Source organism: Crinia signifera, chromosome 2 (genome assembly GCF_055691185.1).
Source record: "Crinia signifera chromosome 2, ASM5569118v1, whole genome shotgun sequence".
Classification (NCBI taxonomy): domain Eukaryota; kingdom Metazoa; phylum Chordata; class Amphibia; order Anura; family Myobatrachidae; genus Crinia; species Crinia signifera.
Window position 1 is genome coordinate 191,492,604 of NC_139218.1, and position 23,060 is coordinate 191,515,663.

At 42.8% G+C, this 23,060-nt stretch overlaps 1 protein-coding gene across 7 annotated transcripts in view; it reads left to right on the top strand.

The window, feature by feature from the left end:
- PTPRU (protein tyrosine phosphatase receptor type U) overlaps positions 1-23,060 on the top strand; it is a 132,211-nt gene that overhangs the window by 76,177 nt on the left and 32,974 nt on the right. For 3 of the 7 annotated variants that reach the window (XM_083173464.1, XM_083173466.1, XM_083173467.1), the window contains exons 2-19: positions 3,078-3,197; positions 5,142-5,413; positions 10,761-10,842; positions 10,943-11,058; positions 11,607-11,781; positions 12,020-12,313; positions 12,678-12,971; positions 13,269-13,378; positions 13,941-14,142; positions 15,974-16,076; positions 17,746-18,019; positions 18,165-18,201; positions 18,626-18,764; positions 18,892-18,921; positions 19,917-20,068; positions 22,170-22,360; positions 22,479-22,548; positions 22,667-22,755. In XM_083173464.1, coding sequence (XP_083029590.1) covers positions 3,078-3,197; positions 5,142-5,413; positions 10,761-10,842; positions 10,943-11,058; positions 11,607-11,781; positions 12,020-12,313; positions 12,678-12,971; positions 13,269-13,378; positions 13,941-14,142; positions 15,974-16,076; positions 17,746-18,019; positions 18,165-18,201; positions 18,626-18,764; positions 18,892-18,921; positions 19,917-20,068; positions 22,170-22,360; positions 22,479-22,548; positions 22,667-22,755 — 2,750 coding nt within the window. The remainder of the gene's footprint in view (positions 1-3,077; positions 3,198-5,141; positions 5,414-10,760; positions 10,843-10,942; positions 11,059-11,606; positions 11,782-12,019; positions 12,314-12,677; positions 12,972-13,268; positions 13,379-13,940; positions 14,143-15,973; positions 16,077-17,745; positions 18,020-18,164; positions 18,202-18,625; positions 18,765-18,891; positions 18,922-19,916; positions 20,069-22,169; positions 22,361-22,478; positions 22,549-22,666; positions 22,756-23,060) is intronic. The other 4 variants (XM_083173465.1, XM_083173468.1, XM_083173469.1 and 1 more) reach the window with 3 other exon arrangements.

The following is a 23,060-nucleotide window of genomic DNA, read 5'->3' on the forward strand; positions in this document are numbered from 1 at the left end:
GATTTGATACATGTATCATAATCCCTTGATATAGTGCAGCAAATATACTATATGAGCGGGTGGATTATACTCTTTGCAAACCCTTTGTGTGCTAAATACTTAATTTAGTAAAAGTGCTTTCAAATGTACTTATGATTCCAGTATATAATTTAGCATATTCCTGTAGTCCTTTATTCCTTTGCAGTTACCTACCTTCCAAATGTCTCCATCTGATAAAAAACTGAATAGGAAGAGTAATTCCCTAGATAAAAGTATCTGTGGGAGATAAAATTCTAGTTTTTGACCACTGTTGGATGTTATTGGCTCATTATCTTGTTTGCTAGAACAGCCACATTTATTGCCAGCTGACCTTGAAGGTTTAGACAGCTACAAACTACAGGAACCTGTCTACTCCCATCCTTCCTTTCTTCTTCACGCACAAACTTTTCCTTTCTTTATCCTGTGTGTAGTGTTTCACCTCTGCCCTATCCTGTGGTGCCCCACCCCCTGCTGTATTTTTACACTGGGTTTAACAGTTCAGTGCATATTATTGTATTCAGATCAGGTTGTGTACTGCTAATAAGCATGAAAAAGCTGTTTTGTCTACTTGCTAAGTTAATATCTTCCCTATCAATTTGTTTTTATCAACATTTCATTCTATAGTCTGACGGATGGCAAACTAAAGCTGTATACACGATAGTTGTAATGATTTTGATCATTCTGACAGTCTGAACAACCAAATCATAATATCATCTAGTGCAGTGGTTCTCAAACTCCCCAGGACCCCACACAGTTCACGTTTTCCAGGTCACCTGACAGGTGCACAGGTGCAAAATATTTTATTTAGATAAGATTGTAGTGTTATTTAGAGTTCCTCACAAGGAAAATGTCAAACCTTTTGTAAAAAATAAAAAAATGACCGGTTTTAATCAAAAAGCAAATACAGTATACCACTTTTTTCCCACACATTTATATTTATAATGGGTGCAGTGTTACTCCAAACAATCTCATACCTCCCAACAGTCCCATTTTTCGCGGGACCATCCAATTTTTTGGGGGGACGGTAACGCCCCCCCCCCCCGCCCGGGGCCGGCAGTGTCCCGCGGCAGGGGTGTGCCAGTTGGGAGTCCCCCCCCCAGCCTGAAGGAATAGACGCTGTGCGCATGCAGAGGGTGAAAATGGGGACGTGGCCCGGTGGTGGCATAATATGCATATGACACGGCCCTAATTTGCATAGACCAGGCCCCCTTTTCGGTGCGGCATGCAGCTACGCCATGCGAGGGTCCCACTTCCAGTCTTCAAGAAGTTGGGAGGTATTACCAGTCTGGTAATTAAGAACGTAGTCCGGAGGGGTGGCCAGCTGCACATGTGCATTAAAGTCTAAGGGCGAGATGTATTAAAATACATTGCCGCCCTTCGCGCCCCCCCCACCGCGATGCCAGCGCTTATGTACTAACATATGCGGCTGGCATCGCAGTGCGGTAATGGAGCTCCCCCTCGATACCTGTACTGTGGTCTGTGGGGGGTCTCCGTCACCTCCCAGCCGGCTTCTGATGCCTACACACCGGGGACAGCTAAGCAGCCTGTCCCCGGCGCCTCCTCCTCCCCCCTGCAGCCGGAAGGACGTCCGGCTGCATTGATAGGGGGAGGAAGGGCTTACCTTCCGGGGTCCAGGAGGACCTGCAAGAAGGTAAGCCCAAGGGAGGGGAAGAGGGGGGGTCGGCGAGGTGGCGGGGATGCGGCGACGCGGCGGGTGGCGAAAAGAAGCCCATAGGCTTCTATAGGGTATCGCCACCCAAAAGTTCACCAAAAACTGGGTACACACTGAGCGACATAAGGTTAACTTTATGCACAATACCAATGTCAAAGCGATATATTGCAAATATCAGTCAGTGTGTATGCTCAATACCGTTTACGATTTAACGATACGCGCTCCCAGGCATTATTAACAACCCTCCTGTCATCTGTACATGCAGCTAAAATGGTCAATATCGTCATTGTCAACTGCATTTATGGAGCAGGGGGTCGGTGACGTCACTGACCGATATCATGAATGAAATCTGTCAGTGTGTATGCACCCTAGCCTTCTCCCGTGGCTAAGTGTGCACCCAGTGTGTAAATGCACACATGTCTGGGCATCTCTGGGGGAGAGCAGCAGTGGCTGCATGACGTCACATGCAGCCGCTGCATCCCTAACATTGCTGGCCTGCACCTGGCTTTTCAGCTAGGCGTGGTGGCCATGCTATGTGCTGGGCAGCCCCCTGCAGACTAGCGCAACAAGTTGTACATTTGCGTTGTATTGCAAAAGTACAACTGACTCTGAATCAGGCCCATGGATACCCATTTATTTCTCCCTGCAATGTTCTACAATAATACACACATGCTCACTAAAAATATAAATGCACATTTGCGCACTAAGGAGGTGATACTGGCTTGCTCAGTAAGCTGCGAAGCTCGCAGCTTACCGGGCACCAGAAATGCCACCTCGCCGAATACAGATCCCCCCCCCGCCTATTCTAAGCGGATGTGTAACTGGGACACATCTCATCGCATGTCTCCTCAACAGGAGAAATCATTCGATGGTCCTGACCATCAAATGATTTCTCCTGGCTTTGCAAATAAAAGTCAGTCTGAACTGACTTTTATTTGTGTGTGCCTGTCCGAAGACTGGGCGAGTGGCTGACATGCTGCAACGTCAGCTGCCTGCCCCCAGCAGACCCGCGTAGCTATGGGAACGCCCAGTGTTTTCATGGGTACGCCCATATAACGCTGGGCGTTTCCATGGGTGGCTTTAGTCCCCACGCCCGTCCCGAGCCCTGTGAACTGCTCGGCGACTATGCAAGTCACAGAAGCTGTTCGCAAAGGGGAGCTGCATATGCTCATACCATGCACATGTGCCAACCCCTAAACATCGGAACAGGGTTGAATTCGCCCCTTTCCGAACAGACCAGAATAAACTTCACAATTCTTATTTCTTGAATGTGGATTCAATTCATATGTTTAGTTCAGATCACACATAAATAGCTCTTACTGAAAGCAGAATGACAATTTGTATGCCGTTCATGTCCCTTATACTGTATGGAACCTTTCTCCTACAGCTGGTTGCACATTTGAGGCTCACAGTGACATTGGCCCCTGTGAGGTGACACAGGCGACTCAAGATGACTTTGATTGGCATATGATGCGGGACCCTCATGGAAACCCTGACTTGCCCCAAGGTGAGAAAACAGGCAGATTGAATAAAAACAGGTGTGCCAGGATTAGGAAGAATGCCAGTATGAACAATGAAATATTCCTTTTTCAGCTGTCAATACTATTTTTTTATCCATTCCATAATCATAATTTTTTACTTTTCTCGTTTTAGATATTTTACATCCTCTTTTTTTTTTCTATTTCCTTTTCTGTGGTTCAAATCACTTTATTTCACTTTCTTATTCTGATACTTTGGGTGACATTTAATATCCGATTTTTTAATTTATTTTTTTGCGATAATTAGTAAACAAAATGGCATTATAGCATTTTTTAGCTGCATATTCGCATTCCATTAAATATGCAAATTACACAGGAAAAATGCGAATTTAAAAAGTGCGATGAGCGGCTATATGGTGCGACTTGAAAAAGTGCGATAAAATCACATTCTGTTAAATGTCACCCATTATGTCTTCATCCTCATAGTCTATTTTCTGCACATCATTATTCTTACGGTCTCCTTCCGATAGTTTATGTCATCTAGTTCATTCTCATTCCTGCACGTAATGAAATCATTCTTATTGTACCACTCCTGTGCTTTGTGTCATCATCCTCAGTGTTTCATTCCTGTGTTTCACATCATCATTCTCTCTTTGTCATTCCTCTGATTTATGCCATCATTCACACATTCTCATTTCTGTATTTCCCTGGCATCCTCTGTGTCTTTTCGCTGTGCTTAATACGGTCATTCACAGTGTATAATTCTAGGTATGATATAACCCTCCGACAATTGGGATTACAACGGTTGTTTCACCGACATCGGAATATCGTCTGGCAAGAATCTGACAGGGGTGCGAGCGCATTCAAGACACCTTGTGGGCTCACTGTGCTCACCACACTGTAGGCTCAGTGGCTTGCTGCGCTTGCCACCTATTCTATCCTCTCTCTCTATGGGGGGTCGTGGATCCTACGTGGGAAAATAACCAGTGTAAGTCGGGATTTGGACTGTCGAGTTCTTGCGTTAGGATTCCAATGTCGGAGAAATGACGTTGTAATTCAGACTGTCGGTGAGTCATCCATCACCCATTATTCCTGTGCTTCCTGTCATTATCCTCCCTGTTTAATGACTGTGCCTATATGTCATCCTCCCTGTTTAATGACTGTGCTTCTTAATGACTGTGCTTCCTGTCATTCTCACTGTTTAATGACTGTGTTCCCGGTCATCTTCACTGTGTATAATGACTGCCTTCCTGTCATCCTCCCTGTTTAATGACTGTGCTTTCTGTCATCCTCCCTGTTTAATGACTGTGCTTCCTGTCTTCCTCATTGTATAATGACTGTGTTTCCGGTCATCCTTACTGTGTAATGACTGTGCTTCCGGTAATCCTTACTGTATAATGACTGTGCTTCTGGTCATCCTCACTGTATAGTGACTGTGCTTCCGGTCATCCTTACTGTATAATGACTGTGCTTCTGGTCATCCTCAATGTGTAATGACTGTGCTTCTTGTCATCCTCCTTGTTTAATGACTGTGCTTCATGCGATCATCCTCACTGTATAATGACTGTGCTTCATGCGATCATCCTCGCTGTATAATGACTGTGCTTCCTGTCATCCTTACTGTATAATGACTGCCTTCCTGTCATCCTACCTGTTTAATGACTGTGCTTCCTGTCATCCTCCCTGTTTAATGACTGTGCTTCCTGTCTTCCTCACTGTTTAATGACTGTGCTTCCTGTCTTCCTGACTGTATAATGACTGTTTCCGGTCATCCTCACTGTATAATGACTGTGCTTCCGGTCATCCTTACTGTATAATGACTGTGCTTCTGGTCATCCTCCCTGTTTAATGACTGTGCTTCATGCGATCATCCTCGCTGTATAATGACTCTGCTTCCTGTCATTCTCACTGTATAATGACTGTGCTTCACATCCTTCTCCTCACTTTTTAAGCCTTCTGCTTTCCCCATACAGGTTCCTACCTCTTGGTAAACTCTACTGAACATGCTGCAGGAAAGCGGGCTCAGCTTCTGTTTCAGCCACTAAGTGAAAATGATACGCACTGCTTGCAATTTAGTTATCTTTTGCACAGCAGAGATGCCAGAGGTCCAGGCTCTTTGCGGGCTTATGTGAGAGTGAATGGAGGACCCTTGGGCACAGCAGTTTGGGAAGTGTCTGGACCACGAGGGAAGCAGTGGCAACAAGCAGAGCTTGCTGTCAGTACATTTTGGCCTAGTGAATACCAGGTAACAACTATAATAATAATAATAATAATTGTATTAATATAGCACTATTTCTCCAATAGGACTCAAGGTGCTTATATACATGTCTTGACAATATATTCCTTTCAATGTGGAATCATTTTGGTGGTGTGTAAGGTTTTGCAGGGAGCTATGCTTTTATTAAACAACTTAAGTCTATTTAAATGAACTTTCCATTCACTGTTATGTTTATTTGTAATATATAGAATTTCTATACAACTAATGCAGACATACTCTGGAGCCTTGGGCTGTGTGGTCCACGAATGTGTTGCAATTTAATTTCAAAGAATTAACAGTATCTTACTTTATCAGTGTGGTAGAGCTACTGACAGTCCCTCACACATTAGAGCACTCCTGAGGAAGGCCATAGACCTGTGGCATAGAACTAGACCATTTTAATAGCGAGGGACACAGGCTGCCTGATAGAGGCGCTTTTAGAAGTGCTCTGAAGCAATGTGCAGCAGAGTATTAAAAATATATATATTGAAGTATATAAATCCCAGGCATCTGCCCCATTATAATCCTCGGCTACTACAGTGATGATCTATAAGCCTAATTTGTAGCGGTTGTGAAGAAACCATAATACTACTGCAGTGTCCCTGAGTTTATAGCACTTCTGAATAACATTAAATCTTGTGCTTTCCTGAGATTTTCTTTGGTTCTGTTTTACAGCTAAACTTTGATTCCTTATGATACTGAACCTAGTACATGACTATATGGTTGGTTTAGAGTAGACGTTTGTTTTATAGCGTGGTTTCAGTAACCCTGAAATTACCTGACTTTACAACACAAATAATGAAGTTATGCATACAGTCCTGAAAATAAAATCCTTAAAATAAGATTTGTGATCATTTTTAATCAGTGAATAGTGAGGACATTACTTCATCATTCTTTACTGAATCGTTTTATGCTGGGTATAGCTTACATTTTATTACAGGCTGTAGATATACCGTATTATTTGCCACTTCCCGCATTTTTCTGGCATTATCACTGAACATAAACTCATATATGATTGCTATTATTTGTGTTTGGATTTATTATACTGTCCATTTGTTTAACACAGGTTTGCCCATGCTTTCCAAAATTTAAGAACTGCAGTTGTTGCTGTTGTTGTTTTTAATATGTTTAGAGAAAGACCAGTTGGTTGTCAGAAAAAGTTAGCTGTAATTTATTTAAACAACTCTAAATTTAAAGCAACAGTATTAAAAAATGGTGGCCAAGAAAGAACAGCTATCATCTAACCCCACCCATAACTATCCTACCTAAACAACAACAGCCTAACACCCTCCGGGTGGTGTTGCTGTCTCCAACCTGGTGATCCAGCAGAGGCCTATAGTCAACGAAGGTAAGCGCACCAAAAACAACTATGTCAACCAATGCTTAAATAAGACCCAAAATCAATTAACCTGCTGTTCTTTCCAGCAAAACAGCCAACGCAAAGAAAAACCACCCAACAACACTAAAAAGAAGGGGAGAGAGGGTGGGAAAATCAGGAACAAGAGGGTGACTCCTCCTCTTCCTGAATCCTATAACCCAGCTAACTTTGCCATCCCTGCATCCTTATTGGATGCCGAGTCACATGCTTCCCCAAGGCCATCCTCAGCCTCGAATGTTTAACCCACTGCTTTCCTATGTCAGTCATTCCGTTCTTCAAGTCTCCTTCAGACAAGAGACTGTCTGTTCTGTGCCTAGTTTCCATCTTATATATTTTGCCGTGGTCTGAGGCGCAACACCTCTGCACCTCAACACCTGAATGTACCTGCCTCTTCATTGTGTAATTGCCCATTTCTTTGTCCCTTTAACAAACCCCAGTACAGGGTTTCTACCTGTTCTATTTTTAACTTAACACATACACAAATCTCTTATGGCCATTTCTGAATCTACAAAAATGGAGATGTGCAATGTCAATCTGTTTTCTATTCCTTGCTGAAAGCTGTCTGACTGCATTGCTAATGTTTCTTACTGCACCCAAATGAGAAAAATAAGATGTGTTTGTTGTGGGACAACTTATTTATAAATGTGTCCTCTTACACTATGGCCGCAGTCGTGCCAAACAGCCCCTCCAGACATGCTATGTATGTCTTGTGCCATTCAGCCCTGCTGTTCGTCTAATTTCCTTTCAAATGTGTGTTGTATTCCCACTGATAAAACAACCGATAGGGACAAAAGTATTTAAGGCCTGATTCAGGTTTGCTCGGTAAGCAGTGAACACCGCAGCTTACTGAGCACCTGAGGCGCTGCCCCGCCGAATACTCCCCCCCTCCCCCCCTGCCGATTCCCATCGGTACCATGCAAGGGGATGTGTAACGAAAGCACCCCCCTCGCATGCCTCCACTGCTCCACTGCAGGAGAAATCATTGGATGGTCGGCGACCATCCAATGATTTCTCCTGCCTTCGCAAATAGAAGTCAGTGAAAACTGACTTTTATATGTGAGCACTGGGACAAAGACGGGGAGGGCAGCTGACGTCCTGTGGTTTAAATGAGCCTGAACCTGTATACAAAGTTCTACGATGGCGCGCCTTTGGTTCCCTCTTAGTTCTATTCTACTTCATCTGTGACTTTGTACGTTTCAAATTAAAGTGGCAGCCCAGCGTCTCTAGGACAGAATGAGTGGTGTTCTGTTTTGTCTGCAATGTGAATAAAACACATAATGGAAACTTGGGGGTGATTAGAATCTAAGTTCGGCCCCATCCCGATGGTTGTGGGTCTGCGCATGGTCTTTTGTGCGCAGGTGCAGTTCCCTATGCGAACAGCTTTGATGAATTGCATAGTCTCCGAGTCATTTGCAGGGATCGGGGCCGAGCCCACCCTGTCTTTGGGTAAACTGTGAGCTTCGCAGCTTACCGTGCAGATTAGAATCAGGGCCATCGTGTAATTGATCTTCAAGGGATGGGGTTACTGTTTATTAGGTGACCTTTTTAGCCTTTAATCTCCAGGAGGTGCTGAAAATTTGGGTTTAACAACATACATTTATATGGAAACTTACAATGTTATATAGATTAATACCAATGCAGAATGAAAAAAGGGATAAAATATTACCATTAAAACATTTTTAGAATTGAAATGTTATAGTTAAATAAATGAATAATAGCGCTTTCAGACCGCAAATGCAGGGTCGCACCGGGACTTTGAAACGGTTCAATCTCAGTGTGACTGCATGTGCGTTCTGTTAACATTGCATCAGCGATCCGGCAATATTGCCGGTTCGCTGACGTCATACGGGGGCGCGACAGAGTGGCGGAGCATCATTGGGGACGAGGGGTAAAGGCAGCACTTAGAGCTGGCGATGCTCCATAGTGTGAACGGGAAACAGGTCGCTCGACCCGATTAACCCGTTCACACTGCAAAGCAACACGGCAACGAACCGGTAAGAACCCTTTTTAACCGGTTTGTTTTGCCGTGTTGCTACCGGATTGCTGTATCCAGTAACTCCTTTCACATCGCACCAATTACTGGGTCGAACCGACACGAAACCGGTTAGAACCCGGTAATTAGGTGCGACGTGAAAGGGGTATTATATTCTTAAGTAAATGCCAGACATAAAAGCCATGTTTCCTGGTGCCCGGCATTCAGGGTGTTTGGGGACCCCTTACATTTTGAGAGTGCTCAGAGCTGGAGAACTTGCTGTTACATGTTTCTAGCACATACAGCCACAAAAAATAAAAATCCATAAATACTGTTCATTGTCTGCTGGAGCAAAAACCAGTAGCGATAGGCGTGTTTTCTGCTAATGACGACCCAGTTTTCAGACGACAATTTGTTTTCCCCTGTGGGAGTTGCACTGTCAACAATAGGAGAATCAGGATAAATTATATTTGAGACCACAGAGAATTGGCTCTGTATTGTACCAAATACAATGGAGCCTGAATCGTATACTAGCCGCAAGGCAATGTGCTTTGCTCTGCTGAAAGATTTGAATATAAAATCCTTAAAAAATCAAGCTAATGAGGACATAACACTAATGTATGTCTGCTGGATTTCCCTAGCATGTCACATTTTTATCACTATCTTTTCCAATCTGTTTTCATTGAGTAAATTGAGGGGCTTTGTATTATATACTGCTAAGAAAGAATTGGACCAAGTGTCAAGAAGGGGAAGGGAGGACATGCCTATTTTGTCAGTCTAGGGCCCCACAATTTCTGATGGTATCCCTGGTGAGTTCCTCTAAGATTGTTGGCTGGACCAGAAGGTAGGTATGGCCATTGACTATCGATATTTAGAACACATCGATGGTTAATGGCCGATGTCAAATAGTTTTGACATTGATGGGGGAGAACCAGATGGTTTCCCACCATCGATGTCCAGCTTAAAAGAATAGTTTTATTTTCCTTTTTCCTGGTACACGGAGCAAAGCTCCACCCAGGACACCCGTTATGCACCATTGATGGCCAGTTGCACTTTTGCCATCAATGGCAAAGGCAACAATGGCCATCCCTACCAGAAGGGGCAAATCACTGCAGACACACTAGATATTCAGGCAGACTCCAGCAGTTAATTTGAACTTATTGGCAGCTGGTTTGATGAATAGACACTGGTAGAAAAATACATGTATTTTCCCTCACAGGAAGTAAGCCAAACAATTATATAAAAACTCATTGCCTGTCCAGCTCTCATTAAACAAACAATTCTGTAAATGGTTTTGCTTAGCTCACAAAATGGGCATCTTTGCAAACAAATGCATCTTTTACACACAGTTGTTTTTGTCAGAAGTAACTCTGTTAGGTCAGCATAACCTGTGTTCCCTAGGAGTGTGTGCCTGGATATTTATAAGGGCCTGACAACTGCAGGCAAGTAATTGGCTTGGTAGGCCAGACCCTGCCAAGGTGGCTGTACCAATCTCTGGCTGCAAGACTAGCCAAACCTAACAAAACACCCTTTCAGTGCCACTACAAATAGTGCTCTATATGATCTATTGTGGTGTTGTTGTTCTTTAGTGTTCATTCTAGCACCCGCCAACTTTGAAAACCCATGCAGTTTCTCTTCCCTGCCTGGGGTGTCGCTCTCTGCTGTAGTGCGTCTAGCACAGTGTGGTCTGTATATCAGCACTGATATGCAAACCAGACCTCTGCTAGAAACACCACAGCAGACAGTGACACCCCAGGCAGGGAAGAGGAACTGCATGGGTTTTCAAAGTTGGCAGGGTGCTAGAATGAACACTAGTTCCTTGTTATTGTTATTATTTTTATTATTATTATTAATAATAATAATAATAATAATAATATGGCTCAGTAGTTTTTCTTCCTTCTTTTTTCAGTCATGTCTTTCTGTTTAAGTGGTTTACTTCTATTGTCTTTCATTTATCACTGAATACAATATGTCTCATGTTGAAGGTGCTGTTTGAAGCTGAGGTCTCTGGAACTCCCCAAGGATACATTGCACTGGATAATATTCTCCTGCTCAGTTACCCCTGCAGTGAGTACATTAATTAATAACAGTTACGATTTATTGTCAGAAATTAACTGTAAGATATGAGAGAAGAGCATCTAATAAGCATCTTTACTGCCCATTGCAGCACAAGCTCCCCATTTTTCCCGTCTTGGTGAGTTGGAAGTGAATGCTGGGCAAAATGCCACATTTCAGTGCCCTGCTGCTGGTAGGGCAAATGAAGGCGAGACTTTCCTGCTACAGGTAAAAATCCCTGTATCATTGTTATTTCCCTTTACAATACTGTATTGAATGGATCCTATAAAGGACAGGTATTTGAATAGAATAGTGCATGGCCAATCAGAGTGTGTTGTGGCTGAATTGGGAAATGTTGAGGGGATGGGCAGTTATTGTATCAATGGCACAATTCCTCAGCATGACTGCACCATTGTGCCTTTTCAACTGCATCTGTGATTTCTACAGTATGTGCGATGCAGATGAACAGAAAGTATGAGAGCTAAACACGAAATAAAGGTTTCTATGACAACATGGCACACAAATGATAGTGTAGTAATAGTGTAACTATAGTGTAATTAGAGTTAGAAATGTTTCTGAAAAGATGAGTAGATTCTTTGCTAGTCATGTGATATGTGTATGTTCATTAATAAACTGCATATCTCTAGGTCTTTATTAATGGGAAATTAGTATAGTTAACACGTCAACATCCTTGTTTATGTTTAGCAACATTTTATCCGATACAGTGACAAATGCAAAAGTGTTTACACTTGGTTCTGCTTTTATTTGGCATTTAGAGGCAAAACGGAGGCATCACCTCATCAGGGATAATCCAGCATGTCAGCCACTGGCGGCTGTTGGCCTCCTTCCAGCTGTTTGAAGCCGGGCAGGATGATCAAGATCTGTACCGTTGTGTGAGTCGCTCCATTTATGGGGCAGGAGTGTCCAACTTTGCTGAGCTTGTAGTGAAAGGTGAGAATTGATCAGATCTGAAGTGTCATCATTCTTTTAAACATCATTGAATCACCACAGGCATTACGTGTCACAATGTGTACTGCAGTGAGACTGCATTCACTTAATACTGCACTTCTTTAGCATGTTTCTCTGCACCTCACTACACTCTTTGCAATATTTGTATTGCACACACACTTGCTTAGTTTGGGAACTCTTATTTCCTCATGCTAACTATTTACTGCTGAATATCACACAGAGCCACCAACCCCTATTGCTCCACCTCAACTACTAAGGGCTGGTCCCACCTACCTGGTAGTACAACTAAACACACGCTCCATCACGGGTGATGGGCCCATCGTGCGAAGAGAGATTGAGTACCGAGTGAGCGGAGGAACCTGGCGGGAACGGCATGCTGTCACTGCGCACACGTATAAGCTGTGGCATTTGGACCCTGACTCACAATATCATCTGTCAGTGTTACTCACTCGCCCTGGTGAGGGAGGCACTGGGAAGCCTGGACCAGCACTCATCAGCAGGACAAAGTGTGCAGGTAGAAGGCTACAGTGGACATACATAAAAAAAATAGGTTTTCTGTAAAAATTATATTATGCATGGTATGCAAGATGTAAGTACATGATACAGTAGGTTATTTTAAACACATTGTGAAACAACCAGTAAGCTGGGAGGGGTGTTAAATACTGAACAGGAGGAAAGTCGTTAACAAAAGAACATTGGGGCACTGGTAGGCTGTAAAGATACTGCATGTTGTAGCTGCTGGGGATTATTGTATCATTGGGAGGCTGAATAGGACATTCACACAGTTTGAGACTAGAGTTTATTTAACCAATTACATTCCTACAAAACCATAGTTTTGCCTGACTAACTCCGTTACTCTTTATTTTATTTTTTTTAAGAGCCCATGCGAGCACCTAAAGGCCTTTTGTGCACAGCGGAGCAGCCACGGCAGCTGACTCTGCATTGGGAAGCAATCGGCTTCAACATCACCCGTTGTCACACTTACGCAGTGACACTGTGCTACAGCCACGAAGCTAGCAATCTGCAAGACTGTGTAACTGTGGAGGGAGGAGCCAGCCACTACACTCTCCATGCTCTACCACCATACAGTGCCATCCACTGTCGCCTTGTCATCTCCAACCCTGAGGGTAGAAAGGAGGGCAAGGAGGTGACCTGTCACACACAGGAGGATGGTGTGTAATAAAAAAATAGTTTTGCTTTAATATTTTCATACAACTATGGTAGTGATTCAGTCGTAGGCGATGGCATTTGAACAATGAGTAGTACTTTGCAACACCAACATCATCAATTTTAATTTGAACCCCATAAAGGTACACAGCGAAATGAGTGATGTTGGGTTACTCCACTATTGTAATACTGTATGTGGCACATAGGGAATTTAATATGGGTCTATGAGTCAGAGTCATGTTATGGTATTACCCACAAATATACATCTATCTATTTACTAAAATTACTTATGTGTATTTCAGTACCAGGGGGCATCGCTTCAGAGACTCTTGTCACCACCCCGGTGGATGATGCAATTCTTCTCTCTTGGGAGGAACCTGATGAGCCTAATGGAGTGCTAACGCAATATGAGGTTGATATTTATACAGTATAGGTTCCCTATGAATCATATGTAAATGTTAGGTTCTGGTTTGTGATGTGTGTTAGACACTGGCATATGCTGGCCTCCTTCCAGTTGTTTGAAGGCATTGGTTTGATTTAACATGGATTTGCCACTTGCTAAGTGATTGCTGGAGGGCATTGCTGCAAATGCAAATGCAAGATAAAATGACACTGTACGCTGGTCTTGAGGAAACAATGTAAAATGCCATCAATACATAACTTGTTTTTAAACATGGTTTATTAATTAACAAAAACATATTAATGTAATTAATCTTTTTTTTCTACAATTGTCTGTCTTGCTCTGCTCTTCTAGGTTATTCAGGTTCCTGATATTACATGGCAGTATAGTTTTGGTTCATGAATTGAGCCATCATTTTAGCTTGCTGTTTATATTGTGTAGATAATTATTCAAATGCGTCTGTTAATGATCTGCATAGTCTATTATTTGCCATCTTTACCATGTATAGTCCCATATATAGATAACTACTTGTGTGATAAATTCACATGATATCTCCTCTTCTCTATGTTCTCAGCTCAGTTATCAAATCATTGAGTCATCAGATCCTGGAGTGAGTGTGCCAGGCCCACGTTCCACTATCTGTAAACCTCCCAATGAAACGTCCCATCTCCTCAGCAACCTGCACCCTGGAACCACCTATCTACTAAGTGTGCGTGCACGTAATAGCAGAGGCTATGGACAGAGCGCTCTTACTGAGCTCACAACCAACATTTCAGGTATTTCTAAGACATCATGCACAATTATAAATAGTATTATAGTATTTGGGATATACAGTCATGTATGTTATCCGGTCGATGGTTCTACAGTAATTAGGTCGAGATTCAATAGGTCAACCACTATTGGTTGAAAGGTGAAAAAGGTTGACATGGTCTAGATCATCATCGACAAAAGGTTGACTGGTTAATTGTCAGCACATTAAAAGGTCAACACGTATACAGTGTCCATGTCGGCAGATAGACACCCTAAAGTGGAAAATCATGTCAACCTTTTCCTGTGTCGACCACTTCTATGTCTACCTTTTGCTTGTGTTCACTTTTTGTTAATGTTGATCTAGACTTGTTGACCTTTTCTTTATTTCCCCAACCTATTGCCTTCTTGACCAATAGTGGTCGACCTGTCGACCTTATAATCCATACCCATAATGTACGCCCTACAGCAATGGTTCCCAAACTCTTTCTCAAGGCACTTTTCAGTCCAGTTTTTAGGCTTATACGTACAGTATTGTGTGGATGATGCAGAAAGCGCTACTACCTTATAAATCAGTACACATAAAATTGACAATATATAAATAGATGAAAAAAAAAACAAATATCTCGTTGTGGCTGCAAAAGTTCTCAAAAGTGTCCTGTTTTCCACTAGGTCGAGGTGTAGTGGTAGTGAGTGGTAGGACTCTTGCGCCTTCAGCATTATAACATTATTGCAAAATGTGAATATAATCCTTAATATACAAACTAAATGCGTACTGGACTTTGTTATAAAACCAGCATGTAGTGGTATCTTTAGTGTTGGATATACTCCTCCTCTTCAACTTGCTAAATCCATCTGTCAATGTGCTTGTCATGGATATACATTACATGGATGGAGGTTGAAAGGGGATATATATATTTTTAAATGAAGATGATGGGTCCCTCCTGAAATAGAACCTTAAAACCGAAAATGCTCCCCAATGGGGGAAAAAACAACTGGTAAAATCATTTAAAAAAATTATTAACATAAGACACACACGAAGAAGAGTTTAACAATACAGTATAAAAAAATGGACCCAAAGGGTTTTTTTTAGTATGAGATAAAATTTTTTTTAGTATGAAATAAATTTTAGTATTGAATTTATTTTAGTATGAAATAAATAAAGCTTATCTGATCAATAGAGGTAGACTGATCGTCCCCAACACGTTTCGTCCCTTTATTACTTTTCTGGGACTTCCTCAGGGGTCTGTCTTTCATCTGTCTGCAATGCAACAGGATTTTCTTTTTATTTAGGATTAAACTACACATCCTACTATTCTCTGCCACAAATCCTAATGGAAAATCTGTGGCACAGCATGCTGAAATGTGTAGTTGCACATCAGCTTGAGGGCTGCAAATTTGACACCCTTGCTCTAAAGTAAATTGATTTTTTTTTATATATCTCAATTTAGCACAGACCATTGTTGGTTTGGTTGGGAAACCTCCATTTTGTAGACCCTAATAACTGATTTACAGCTTGGTTTGTGTTTTCTTTGCAGTACACATTTCTTGAGCAGTGATGTGGTGATGTAAAAATTAACAGATTATATGAAATCAGATCTAATTTATAAAGTATTGCAGGATGTTATTCAGAAAGCAGCATCTGTAAATTTACCAATGGTTTTAAAAACAAAAATAGTGATGTTTCCCATAGTAACCAATAAGATTCTGCCTGTCATTTCTCGGTTTCATCCTAGAAAATGATAGATAGAATCTGATTTTTTGCTATGGGCAACATCACCCCATTTATACATTTTACCCCTTAACTACACTGTATATATAAAACGTTCACAATTATTTAACTTCATTTATTTGCTGTAGCTCCTGCTTTTGACTACAGAGACCTACCTGCACCAATTGCTGAGACGGATAACACCATAACCGTTCTCCTACGGCCTGCACAAGGACGGGGATCCCCTGTCAGGTTAGTTGTACTGTAGGTTACCTTCTTTACAGTGTTATATATATCTGCCTCTTATACAGTAGTGATAGGAAACTTCAAACTACATACCCCAAGAAATGTAAACATTTGACTATAGACTGTATTATCTTTAATGTACTCTAAAGGTGTATACACACAGTGGCATTTTGTCTATACTATTTTATGAATGCAATATGCAATAAATGGAATTTACTTTTAATGATCAATCCACGTTTGGGGTTTTTACTAGCACTAGACTGTCAATCACTTTGTCTCTCTGAGACTCCTGTTGCAATACCGTGGACTTAGACAAATGCACAGGTCAGCTGCAAAAAAATGGTCTGGTTTGCGTACACCCCTGAATCTGAGCTGTAAGCTTTACAAGCTTATTGAACGCTACTTGACAATAGTGGTGCTAATGCAGAGTTGCACAAACGCCTGTTCTGCGGCTGGATCTTGGAATAATCCATGCTGAGTAGCTCTGAGCACGTGCATATTTGTATGTACTATAGGTCTGTATGGATTAGGACACTCTCTTGCACAGTACCTTAGGTGTCATCATAACAAATGGAATAGTAAAAGAGACCGACTCTATTCAGTGACTTTTTTTTAATATGGAAAAAGTTTTTCGGTACTTGTTTCCTAGCACAGCGCCTGCGATTTTGATTGTATCCATTGGGTCCTAAAAAATCAGGTCGATCGCATGCAACCAATGCGATCGATGCGATTTTTACATCGGAACTAATGTAAAATGGTCCCTGAGACCCGATTTTACATTCGGCCCAATGTTAAATGCCCCCCAGACACCAATTTTCATTGTATACCCACCCTGATGGGTCAAATGCCCCCCCATTGTTAACGCCACCCCACGATGAACGCCAACCTGAAGTGTGGCGAGCGCAGCGAGCCCCACGAGGGGACGCGTAATACCTGTGAAGTAATGCGCTTCCCCTCGTGGGGCTCGTTGCGCTCGCCACGCTTCGGGCTCGGTGGCTCGCTGCGCTCGCTACACTATATAGAATCAGCTCCACGCCGACGTGGATAGTGGGGGTATGAAAAGGTTGGAGGACGCGTACCGCCGCCCCTCGCAGGCTCTCTGCACTCGCCACGATTCAGGTTGGCGTTCATTGTGGGGTGGCGGTAACAATGGGGGGGCATTTCACATATAAAATACCCATAAGGGTGGGTATACAATGAAAAATCGGGTCCATTGGCCCATTTAACATTGTTCCCTATGTAAAATCGCGTCCGTCGCATCGGTCGCATCGCATGCCTTAACTTAAGGCATGCGATGGACGTGAAGGGGGGTTTACACCTTACGGGTCACTTTGCGCTAGCTATATACCTGTTGAAGAAGTGAGTCTAGTGCTCTAGTAGTTTCTGAGCACTATGTGTGCCAATGAACCTGTCAGTGCTGCGTGGTGAACTGCAATTTCTATAATGAAAATCCAACACTTCTACAGGTGAAAATAAAATGGTGATGCGATGGACGCGATTTTTTAATTGTTGGGGAAAAGGCAAAAAATAGCCCTGAAATCGCGTCGGTCACGTCCATCGCATACCTTAAGTTAAGGTATGCGATCACCTGCGACGGGATCCGTGCTAGGAAACAAGTACCAGTTTTTCTTCCTTCTTTCACTCTAACTTCTGATAGCATTTCTCTGTAAATCAGCTTTTACCAGGTACTGGTTGAGGGAGAAAGCTCCCGCCGCTCCCGCCGTGAGCTAGGAGTCCCTGGCTGCTTCCCTGGAGCAGGCGGATATGAGGAAGCAGAGATGGATGGAGCCACTAGCTATGTAGGAGCGGAACTTCCACCTGGTGATTTGCCTCGGGACACTCCGTTTGTGGTTGGTGATAATCGCAGTTATGGGGGCTACTGGAACCCACCCCTGGATCCTCGAAAGGGCTATCTTATCTACCTGCAGGCAGCCAGCCACCATCGTGGGGTAAGACAACCTTAAATAGTCAGGCGGATTGTTGTGATAAAGAAAACAATTTGTAAACATTGGTTGGATGCTTTGTGGAAGAGTAAATGTGGGCTTTCTAGCAAAAGAAATATTCTCCAATGAAATCTCTTTTTTTTTCTTGTAGGAAACACGTCTTAATTGTGTTAGGATTGCCAGAAAAGGTAAAAATTCTCTTTGATCTGTTTAATGTTGCACATTCCATTCCATTGTACTTTTGCAACTCCAAACACAACTCTTATTGGCTTTTATTTCATTAATGGTTATTATCCATTCTTTTTATTATGAACTGTTAACTGCACATATCTCCTCCATTATATTATCCAGTATAAAACTGTGCTCATCCCTTGTTATGTATGTTACTGTAATCTCTGTATTGACTTCCTTCTTCTTACTGCTGTTGTCTCTTCTGCAGCTTTCATTCCATCCAGTGTCTTTCCATCTACTCTTTTCCATTCTGGAACTTTCTACTCTGCCACCATGTATATGACTGGGTTGATTCTTATCAGTATATTTTGTCAGTATCTATCAAGCAGTTGGATAGTTAATAATCACTGTGCTTGTATACTTCTTTAACTCTCACGGCAGCACCCTGTAAGGACAGTCACCGCTTTTCTATGGCTCCCCAGCATTCAGAGGAGATGGGGCTTGTGCTTGGAATTTGTGCCGGTGGCCTGGTTGTATTTATCATCCTGCTTGGAGTTGTGATTCTCATCGTCCGAAAGGGGTAGGTGATTGCTGTGTTGTGACTGTCAGACTGTTGTGCAAATATCTTGTTCATTCATCAGAATTTCTCTATCGGTATACAACATAAGGAAAGCTCATGCTTTACTTCTTTTTTCTATCGCTCACAGAAGAACACAGTTTTCTTATGCTTACTATCCGTGAGTATGATAAAAAGTTTACACAGAGTTGAAATTCGTAGCATGAAGTATTTGCGCTTATCCAGATGAAAACGTTAGGAGTTGCTGAGTGAGCTGGGTCAATATGCCCCCTCCTAAGTGCACACCCTTTACTTCCTTTACACGTATAGTGTGTAGGATTAAATGGGACCCGTCATTTAGAGAATGCCTTTTACAGAGGGCTTTGTGTTAGGCAAAAAAGAGCTAAATCGACCAGTGACCTCTGCACCTGGGCGAGAGAGTAAAATACTTCCGCCTCCAACATGCAAACGCCACACGCACACTCTCATAGAAATCATTATGCTCATGATCTAGGGGTGTTTTTATAACTGCTTTATCACTTGACCTGGCTTAGTACATCTGCTACATAGCGCCTAATCCAGCATGAGTTATAGTTTTGTGAGTAATGGTAAAACTACAACTCCCTACACTAGCAGCAAAGGGAAAGGCCGGCCTGCATGCTGGGGCCCTCCCAGCGATGTGATTGCAATATCTTTCAATCACATTGCAGAGATGTAAACACTTTGCTGGACAACCAAGAGCTTGCATCTATAGGCCAGCCTTCTGTGCAGGAGAAGGCAGGAACCTGGCCACCATGCTTTGTGTTGCCGCGGCTGCGCCTGAAACAATCAGCCACTGCAGTGTACCCCACAAACAGTCCGGACATGCTACCGTTGTCCAAACTACACCCACCTTCCAATGCTGCATCAATGTCGCAAACATGCTGTGATGTCACCACCCCACCCCCCCAATCACCATTAGACTACCCCAGTTTAAGGGGTTGCCCATATGCAGAAGTGTGGAAATTGACAATTAGCAACTTCTACACTTCTATGATTGAACCTGAATAAGGCCCATATTCAGGTGATGTGATTGTGCTTAGTGACACCAGTATATGGGTAACTGTCCCATAATTAGTAAAAATAAGGCATACAGGAAATTTTTGATTATGTAAGATGTCATTCCTTTGGTTACAGGAAGCCGATGGGTCTGTCTAAGTCTGCCCTGCCAGTTCGGCATGAAAACTCCTGTGCAGCAGTCCCTAGAGAACATGCCAAGATCATGGATCAACCAAAGTTAATGCAGGAGGAGGCAGCACTGACATTCCTGCACAGTTATGGCTCCCGAGGTGTGTACTCTGAAGAAAGTGCAAATTTAAGGCAACTGTTCTGACAGATGTTGTCTTCAGTATTCATTATTAAGTGATTGTAATTGCTGGTTTATTCCTGCAGTTATCGATTTAGACAGTGCTCAATACTTAGCATTAGAATTGGGAGGGGTTTTACTTCAAAGTGATATCTATATTGCAGTGTAAAAATAAAGCAGCCAGTATTTACCCTGCACAGAAACAAAATAACTCACCCAAATCTAATTCTCTCTGCACATGTTACATCTGCCCCCCTGCAGTGCACATGGTTTTGTCCATCTAAGAAGGATTTTGGGTACTTATGTAATATCTGGACTTCCGTTTTTCTTATGAGACCGCGTCCCCTCGCCACGCTTCGGGCACGGTGGCTCGCTGCGCTCGCCACACTATATAAAATCAACTCCATGCGTAGTTGAATAGTAGGGGTATGAAAAAATGGGGTGCATTTAACATGGGAGTCCAGATAATACATAAGTACCAGATTTTGTCAGAAAGAGTGAACTAGAATAAGGCCCAATGTATGGAGGCCATTACTCACAGTGTTCTGATATAAATGTAGAGATCTGTTAAAAAAAACCTGTAGTGTTGGTGTTATGTCTATAAGGTAGTTAGTGATCTTTGGTTGTTAGTGATCCTGTTTGTAAAGGTCACTAGTTTTGCACTGTTACTCCCAGATGGTCTGTCCAGCATTTACTTAGATGCAAGTGTCTGCATGGCCCGAAGCTAGAAATATGCATACATTTGAGAATAAAGTATATGCAAAAGTCCTATCATCACACCATGTTCAACCTCAGATTCTGCCTCTTGCTTCTATAGAACTACTGCACACTGTTTGACTTTATTTATGGCTTAAATGAATCATGAGAGTAAGGGGAAATTGGGATCACCTACATTACATGTGACATTTTTATGTGTGTTAAGGTTCTTTATTATGTTTGTTCCACTATACAAATGCATTCCATTAAAAGCGTATAGTATATCTGCCAGCACAGAGCCATTTAAGAAGCAAGTCCTTATGCAAAGGAAAATGCCTGTGTCAGAATCTGGTTCTACAAAATGAAATCTTGCACTGTATTTCTATTACTCTGCACAGTAGATGCATTGGTGTGTACTTTGTACTCGGGACCATGGTCGGACTAGCCATCTGGTGCTTCTCAGGGGCATAACTACACCTGTCTGGGGTACATAGCAAAAATTTTGAAAGGGCCCCCCAGCGCTCCACCAGTATGGGGTGTGTGGGTGGGTGGGGCAATGATGGGTTGTGAATAGTAAATAGGGAGGAGTATGACAGAGTAGAATGCAGGACCAAACAGGCTGGATACTGGGAAGGTGAGGATTAAGAATATAGTGAGGGGGGGCGGCAGTGGGATGTGGGAAGTTAGCTTATCGGGGAGGGAAGGGGGGCAGGGTGACAGACACTGGGATAGTGTGTGCCACTGGGCTGGGGACGGGGGATGGTTGGTGAGATCTGGGGCACTGGGCTGGGGATGGTTGTTGAGATGGGGGGCACTAGGCTGGGGATATTTGCTTAGATGCGGGCACTAGGCTGGAAGATGGTTGGTTAGATGGGGGCACTGGGCTGGGGAAAGGGAGGGAGGAGGGGGGAAAAGGTTAGGGAGGAGGGGGGACATGGATTTGAAAGAGTTGTAAGTTAACAGCAGGCCTTTAAAGCTCCTGTGCCCCACCGCTGCAGTCTCCCTGTCACTGGCACGCTCAGCGTAGAGTCTCCTGCTCCCACTCACCAGCGCTGCAGGAGGTCTGTCTGTCAATGGGATCTCCAGTACACTCTTCCCAGGCCGAGTGGGCATGTGCGAAGGTATAATTCCAGTTTGTCCCTACTCTGAAGGCACTCGTTGTGCCCAGCTCCTCCCATTCTCTGATGCAAAGTTCTTCACTTCATAAATGAAACCCTGTGAATATTACAGTATGCTTTGATCTGTGTGTAACATGTTAGTTCTACAATCCTGCAGATACTGTATCATTAACAAAATCTGAAGTTGACTTATTGTTGGTGTATGCAATTAGTTCCACACAGTAATAGCATTGGCAGTATTCATTGCTCTCTGCCATTTCCTCTCTTTAGGGGAGCCACGTGTTGGGTCTGTGACAGAATCAAGCAGTCTTCTGGGAGGGTCTCCACGGCGCAGTGGGGGCAGGAAAGGGTCTCCATACCATACAGGCCAGCTGCACCCTGCAGTACGTGTGGCAGATCTACTGCAGCACATAAACCAGATGAAGGTGGCAGAGGGTTATGGATTCAAACAGGAATATGAGGTAACCAGTCCGCTTACTACCTATTTAATTTAGTATGCTTTTATGCTATAAAAAGTCAATAATAAGTCACTTTGGTGAGATAAATATGTAAACGTAAGAGCTGTACCTTATATTTCAGAGTTTCTTTGACTGGGATGTGTCTAAAAAGAAGGACAAGGGCAAAGGAAGACAAGAAGCGCCACCAAATTGTAGGTGACTGTGTTTCATGAGGGACAGGAATGGCTGTACACAAGAGGCCTTGTCATATACTGAATACTATGTGCTTACATTTCCTGTATACAAAATTATCTGTTACATTTGTTAAAGTTTTCTTTTCAGATGAACGACACCGAGTCCAGCTCCACCCCCTCCAGGCAGAGTGCAGTTCAGAAGAAATCAACGCAAACTATATTGATGTAAGTATCAGACATTAATAGTACATCCAGAGAGTGCTTACTACTGTATAGTGATAAGGTGTATGAAGACATTAATACTGAACGTAATCTATTCAAGTCAACTTTCACGGAATCAGTAGCCATCACACAAATTCCAGTGACAAATCAGGGATATTTAACATGAGTATTAACAGATTCCAGATAATGCATAAACTACTAATGGCTTGGATTAGTGATTGATGTAAAGTGTTCCCAGTTCCGATGTTTGTGCAGTTTATTGTGGTACTATGCATGCCTCTGAGCCACACTGCATATGGTGCAGATGG